Below are 7767 nucleotides of genomic sequence, written 5' to 3'. Positions count from 1 at the left end.
ATTGGAATAAACCATCATAATGCCACCACTACTGTTAACATTGTAATTCTGACAAAAAATATTCATAAATATGACCTTTTGTAAGCCAACTACATACACTGCATATCCATTACTGTTGTTGAACAAAACATTTGATATTTGCACTGTTGTCACATTGTACAATAATAAACTGGAGGTATCTGTGATATTGAGGATTGTAAATGTGGCACCACAATTAACCAGTGTAATATTACTCACTGTTAACACGGTAATGTGTGCAAACACCAGTAGTGATTCAGAATTTTGGCAATTAATGACGGCGCCATTTCCTACAACAGTGAGGTTTTCAAGATCAATTACTAGCAAATGGTTTCTAAGCTCATAATCTTGATGTTCAAAGTGGAGGATTCTACAAGTCTTAACGTACTGGTTAAAATACATTGCATCACTTGACCAGCACAAGAACTCATCAGATGATGAGCAATGTTTTATGTAACAGATGGAATCATTAATTTGAGAACTTACTAAGTGAAAACTGGTGGCAATGAAGAAAGTGATGATGCAAATAAGGTTGATCATGTTTCAGGCTAAAAAAATTGTCAAAAAAATTGTTAGCTACAATTAATGCATTTAGTCCGAATACTGTATGTGTTCCAGTCTGATAAAACCAGTGAAACCTGTCTAATAAAAAGTCACTGCATAATAAGGTCACCTGACTAAACTTTCCATTGTTATAATCCACAAATATGACTCATTTCAGTGGCAACTCTATGGGTTTCTGAGGTTCCCAGAAACCGGTTAAGTGTATTCAAGCAGTTAAAATATTTTTCGTAAGGTACAAGACATTCAGATCGAGATACTCTAATAGAGCAGTCAATCACACTAATAAAGCAGTCACAGACTCACAGTATCCAGAGAAGCAGTGTAGCAAGCTATGTGGCTATAAAGAAGGATTTTTATTTACTATATAATATATAGTTAGTGGACTGAGGGCAGTTACACTGTATTCTCAGCAGGCAGTTATCTTTTCTTTTTTTTGGTGTTCACCAAAAGTCTAGCTATGCTCTTGATCAGAAACCAGTTACCAAAAATCCTCGAGCCGCCTATGTCATTATAATGACCTGCCTAATGCAGCCACCTGCTTAATAAGGTTGGGAAACTTTGTCCAAAGGGGACTGGAATAGACAAGTTTCACTGTAACATCACTTTCCTATTGGCATGTCTTGACAAATCATAACCCATATGGAACTTTGTCACCTAAAAACTGGTTACATATTACATCACAAAATTATGGCAAATTTTCAAGCAGATTCATTAAATGCATGGGAAATTATATGAGTTATAAGCTATATAGGTTATTTGGAAATGCTAGAAGACAGCTGGTTTTGTTACAACAGCTACAGTAATGTAGGTCATTTTATTACATTCTGCACTGTAGTGATTATTTTGTTTGCTGGTATGTCAAATGTGTGGAAAAGGTACCTTTTCACAAATCCGGTCACAATTTTGGTTGTAAGAAATTTGTTTCTTGGTATATATATAAGTGAAGACCGTTGCAATACATACCCCCATTGGATATCAAACACAATTCTGTTACTGTAATGACTGTATTGAATGCCTGTCATAGGAAATGCAGAGTATAAGAAACACACTATTTATAGCAATGTGGTGTACGCAGGCTATACTAAACACAACACATACCCAGTGTTGGGAGTAACGCGCTACTTATGTAACGCGTTACGTAATATTATTACTTTTGTGGTAACAAAGTAATATAACGAAATACGCTATAAAAACAGGTAATATAACGCAAGCTACTTTACTTACAAATGTAACGCGTTACCTAAGTAATATAGTTATTGTAACGAGTCTAATATTACGTAATATTATTACTACAAGTAACGAAGTTACTAATCTCGTTAGTTATCCTCTGAGTAATGCCTAGCCACAGCGAAGTAACGAGGCCTACTGAATAAGCTTATTCACCAGCTTCTTACTTATAACCGGCAAAATTTGCATATTGTCCAACAGCGCAATCATGTCACGTGATAAGGTGGTAGTTTCACACGTGACAGCTTAAGGCTGTGGACACAAAGTAATATAATATGTAATATTATTACAGTTACTTTATTTTATGGGTAATATGTAACTGTAACTAAATAGTTCAGTTGCATGTAATATGTAACTAGTTACTTTTACAAAGTAACTTGCCCAACACTGCACATGCCATAACACAAGCATGTACATTCGTTGAACTACAGCTGTATACACACATTGTAGCTACACCCATGGACAAAAGTACAGTAAGCACATTTTTTCATAGCTATTGTATTTATAAGAATGAATTTGATTCATTGATTTTACTCATCATTAAGCATACAGTATCAATACTGATTTTAAGTAGATGTATAAATTAATAATATCAATAAAAGCTTACTTTTATAGTGAAGAGCATGGAACTAGCACTTTGAAAATTTCTCGCTGACTATATAGTAACTTAATGGACTGACACACATAGCTATTTAAGACTATATATATACAAATCTCTACCCAAATTTCATAATACCTCAGTATACTAACACAGACGATAGCTATAACTTTCAGTGCTGTAATCCTGTTTCAAAGTTTTCATGGTTGCTAGGTTGTTTGTTAAACACATCCACATAAAAATAATTTCTGCATGCATGTACTGCATGATATACAAGTGTCTATGTTCCATACAATAATTGTAATGCTATTCATATTTTAAATGTTCACATAGCTAACCTTTTCCCCCCACATTTTTGTTATGAAAACCTAGTCTATAGTTTTAAAATGTTGGCAAAAATATTACCATAAAACAAAATGTGACTGGGCCTGCGAAAACAGGGAATGTGGGCACAAATTATATTCCGTCACAGCAGGTCATATCTCAGCATTGAACTAAAATATTTACATTCAGTAACTTGCAATTGTGTTATTAATTAAGCCTATTATTAAACATTGCAGTGGGGCTGAAAATTGCATGACCATAGCTTAATGGAATAAAAAGTTATGAGTGGTGAAGGTTTGAAAAAGTAAGCAAATTTTGTGCACCCACATGCCCTGTTTTCGCATGCCCAGTCACAAATGTGGCTAGGCCTGCAAAAATAAGGCATGTGCATGGACACAAATTTTGCCTACTTATTTCAAAATGTTATGTCTCCTAACTTTTTATAGCATTTTGCTATGGACACAAACTTTTCAGCTTTTATTAAATATTATACGATACAGGCTACAGAATGTAAATATTCTATTTCAAATACTGAGTTATGACTGGTTGTGTGGCAGGGTGTAGTGTGTGCCCACATACCCTATTTTTGCAGGCTTGGTCACAAATCATCATAATCGAGTCCTATAGTCCCCCAATTTTTTCTACTGTATGTAAAGACACTAAATGTATGTAGGTGTGTGCACCTGAAAGCTACTAACAGACTTACATGATTGTTATGATAACTGGTCATTGTAAGGAATACCAGGTAGAAGTCAGGTATTTGCTACCGCTATCCTGCTTCCTGTATGGTAGATTTTCATTGTTGAGTAATAATTATCTGTAGGGTATACAATTATTTTCTATCACAGGAAGTTAACAATTCATACTGCATATGTATGTAAAGCAAGTTCCCTTGTTCAATAATCTCCACCAATTCCCCGACATTTGGTGTCTCAACATGTTATGCTACAGGATGAGAGATGAATGAGATGGCTAGTCAATTGCAACAATCCACACTGTATTTCGGATTTACTGTTTATCATCAATATCCTTATCAGTACTAATGTAGGTTAGAATATTGTAGTTCAAGATTTGATATAGAGTCCCTCACATAAATAGACAGAGAATCTTTTTTATAAGTGCTAACCTTGTTGTAATGGTAGGTACATAGCAACATGTATTGCAGCTTGAATTCATTTACACTGTTACAGTACACAAAGTTTACATTAAAGTCATTGACATATATTTGCACATCTGATCACCGAATCATGAGCAGTAGGTTGGTGCTACTCTCACTGTTACAGTAATATCACATGTGCTTGTGCATATTATTGCACAAAAAACTATGTGCAAAAACTATGTGCTCAACTTTAATGTACATGTATTCAAAAATCTATACTATTATGCAGTAATCACAGCCAATATACAGTAACATGTTGTGAAGTGTATTTGAAAAATGTGCAAGATGTATATAACAGTAAGTTGGGAAAATTAAACAGTTCTTTTCTTGTTCCATGGCCAGTTCTTACAACTCATCTTCAGGCTCCTCATATCTTAACAGTGGCTCAATTTGTTGTTGGTTATGCTGGGATATGCTTCTCCAGTACCTTTCAATATATTTTATATGCAGTTTAGCAAAAAAATTGCACTTCTCTAGGTGATTGATGTATATGCAATAAACAATAATTCCTCCGAACTCCATTAAAGCAATAAATACAAGTAAATAAAATATTATGTGGTATAAATTACTTGCTGTAAAATTTGTAAATGTCAGTAAAATCACCACACATTGTGTATTACAGGCAAAGCTAACATAAAGCATTGTATTGACATTGGATTTGAATGGTTTAAATGTACAGAGGTAAATTAAAAATGCAACATTAATCAATATTAGCACCGCCACAGTTTGGTAGAAATCCAAAATTCTATTTCCAAAAATGAATAACATACAACGAATAATGAACTCCAATCCAAGGAAATAACGACAGTTATCTTTTAGTGGAGCTTGATATGCATCTAAAAAATAATGGTTTCAGATACTTACTAACAAACCTGAACCTGTATGAGCATTTGGTAAAGAGCAGGAGAAAATTTAAGGGAACTATTATGAACAGAAATATAAATACACTTGCAATAAATAGAAAACAGAATTTTACACTAATCAAGGGTAAGCTGGAATCCCACATCCAAATAACTTGTTTACTGTTACCATACAGTTTGTAAACTGTTTTGTATGAGAAGAGTACCTTAGTTGTTGCCATTAGCAGTTTGTTGTATGATAACAGTAAGATGGTAGCTATCACAGGTATTACCCTTCTTCGGGTGTGTCTTTCAACTGAGCTAGAATATCTACTGGTAATCACCAAGATGGCAACAATACAAACAAGGTAAAATGGGAAAGCAAACTGCAACCATGTCTTGACATATTCAGTCATTCCATGGTAGAAACATGTCTCAATTCCAAGATCTAAATTACACAGTGACATCAAAACAAATAGGCCATTCCTTGTTGGAAAGATATTGTAACTGTTTCCGACCATTGAACTAGCATAGAGTAAGGAGCCATTAATTTTACCATCAACTACTGTTAAGTTCAAGGTGAACAGTGAAATAACCACCAATTAGGCATGAGGCTATTATGCTCCAAAAATCGAGCATTATGCTTTTGAGCAGTGCTCAAAAAATCACCTATTATGCTTTGAAGAATTGCCCATTATTCCCAAAATTATGCCCCCATAATTGGCTAATAATGCCAGTATATTGCAGTATCAGACCATTTTTATTGATGTTTAAGCTTTAAATAGTCTTGAATTCTTTAGCTAGTTGCTGTATTAGAGTATTTCATGTCAACGTGACTGCTTTATTAGAGTAAATAACACTCAGTGACTGTTCTATTAGAGTTTCTGACTGCTCTATTAGAGTATCTCGATCTTTTTTAACGGAATGTGCAGTCTGAAGATTTTCCTACTGTTGAAGCTTTATAATCACCTCAAAATGCTAGCATAATTCCTGATTCCCACACATACCCATTATGCTCGAAATTATGCCGGCATAATCGCCGCATCCCTACCACCAATACTCCAGCTAATAAAAATACTGGCAATAAGAGTAACCATATACTTGAACACTGTTTGCATTTTAGTGAACCAAATACAGAGTCATATCCAGGAGGGCAGTGTCCACACATCACTCCCATTCTATTATTAACACACTGAGAATCAGGGTATTGCAGATGAATGTTGCTGGGTTTTGCCAAGCAGAAATAAGCTATACAGTATTGAATGTACAAGATGTCACTCTTTGTACCAGTAGTTCCAATCCAGCTGTTCATTGGTCTTGTAATCATTTGTGTATTGATGTCACACTGGATGTCTGGGAATGCACCTACCAAAAGTGGATTACAGGCACATAATCCATTAATGTGCTGAAAACCTAGAGGGCAATCTTTAAGATGTAGGTGGTAAATAAATAATGTCTCTGGTTGATTAGAGGTTTTTAAATATACAGAGCATGCCTTTGGATATTTTGTGACAACTTTGTACGCTAAAAATGTGCATTTGTTTGAGACTAGGTAGACCCTTGAGAGTGGCACTTCACATGGAAGAGGAATAGAATTATTGAGCACTTGGGAGGAGTCAATATATACAGCTGTCTCTGGATGAGGAGGCAACAATATTACATTAATGGTGATTGTTTCTCCTGGATATGCTGGTGCAATATGGTCATTAAAGCAATCTATTTCTGTGTTTTTTGTACAGGTGCAAAGAATAGCTCCTTGTCTAGTAAGAATTTGCTGATTTTCATCAGCGTAAAACACTTTTCTGTATACTTCCCCAGGAGTCACTGAATAGTTATTCTTTGTACCTATAGACTTAAACACTGCTTCATCATGCCAGTAGCAGCTGTTCAGCTGTGTCCCATAAATTGCACAGTAATAATTAGAGTTGTTCATTATAGAAATATTGACATTGATTAGCTGCCTATAGTTTTCAAAAGCCTGACTAGTTGTGGTAAACTGAAAGGGACATGGAAAAAGAGCATGCCTTGTGCCAAAATGTAGTAAAGCCCAATGTTGCTGGTTTTGTTTACTAACCGTGTGTACATTCGAGAAAACTTTGTTATTGGTAATGTTCATTACAGTTCCTTCTTCCATAGTTACATATTGGTAAAGTGTTAAAATAGAATTAGAAGTGTTGTTGGAAAACTCGTTGTACACTTTAAATATTGGATAACTATTGGAAACTGACAAGAATCTCTTTGCAGTGTTGTTTTGAAATATATTGTACCCACTTATAACCACTCTTGTAACTCTATTGAATTCAAAGCTTAATAGGTTAGAGAAAACTTTACATTGTTTGATGGCTATCACCAATAGGCAATCAAATCTCATGTTTATTGGAGCAACTCCTATTCCATTGTTGTAAAAGAAAATTGACTGAGAAATTGTCAACTTTACTTTTAGAACACTGTATTGTTTTGCTGGTTGCCAAAAGACCATTGCATTGTGGTAAAAGGTGCAACTACTAACAACCAGTAATAGGGAATTGGTTAAGTTACTTGACATGATATTGACTCTGAAAATTGAAAAGTCTTTATGGCGATTAGTGTAGTTGGTAAAGGAGACATTGGTAAAGTTTACAGTGTTTCTTGTAAATGCTTTACAAGAAATGAAAACATGTGAACCTATGTACGATGAGAGATTTCTTATAATACTATGTTGTATTTGAATATTAACAAAGTAACTGCTTTGGTTGAATGCAATTCCAATTGCCACTGAATCAGTATAGCCATGTGGGTAAGTTTTCTTTGATTTGTAACTTGTTGTGTTTGGAAGAGTAAATATATCAGTGATCTGAGAATTCTGAATCAAAACATTCTGTCTCTTTGATCTTCCTATAGTTATTTCGTTATCAGTGAAAACTAATATAATCCCACCAGTAGTGTATGGTGTGATCACAGTCCTCTCTTGTGTTACTATGACTCTGTCCATAATAAACTTTCCAGTCACATTATAAGCTAATATACCATGACCCTGACTGTTTCTAAACACTACATCA

The 7767-nt window shown here is 34.6% G+C and overlaps 1 protein-coding gene across 2 annotated transcripts; it reads right to left on the bottom strand.

Moving 5' to 3' along the window:
• Nucleotides 1–4078: 4078 nt before the first annotated feature.
• LOC136250828 (uncharacterized) lies at nt 4079–7493 on the bottom strand. 2 transcript variants are annotated; one of them, XM_066043151.1, is made up of 2 exons: nt 4957–7493; nt 4079–4635 (listed from the first exon to the last, which is right to left on the bottom strand). In XM_066043151.1, exon 1 carries the CDS (start codon nt 7272–7274, stop codon nt 5700–5702), a length of 1575 nt encoding a protein of 524 aa, XP_065899223.1. In that variant the 5' UTR covers nt 7275–7493; the 3' UTR covers nt 4079–4635; nt 4957–5699. The 2 variants fall into 2 exon arrangements, with proteins under 2 accessions (XP_065899223.1, XP_065899230.1); XM_066043158.1 differs by having other exon boundaries at nt 4079–4317.
• Nucleotides 7494–7767: the final 274 nt, after the last annotated feature.

This window comes from Dysidea avara, chromosome 1 (assembly GCF_963678975.1).
Source record: "Dysidea avara chromosome 1, odDysAvar1.4, whole genome shotgun sequence".
Classification (NCBI taxonomy): Eukaryota; Metazoa; Porifera; class Demospongiae; order Dictyoceratida; family Dysideidae; genus Dysidea; species Dysidea avara.
This window is presented reverse-complemented; position numbering and strand designations above follow the sequence as displayed.

Excerpts from the sequence above, each read along its gene's own strand:
- LOC136250828 (XM_066043151.1), bottom strand. The coding sequence starts at position 7,274 with ATGTCAAGTAACTTAACCAATTCCCTATTACTGGTTGTTAGTAGTTGC.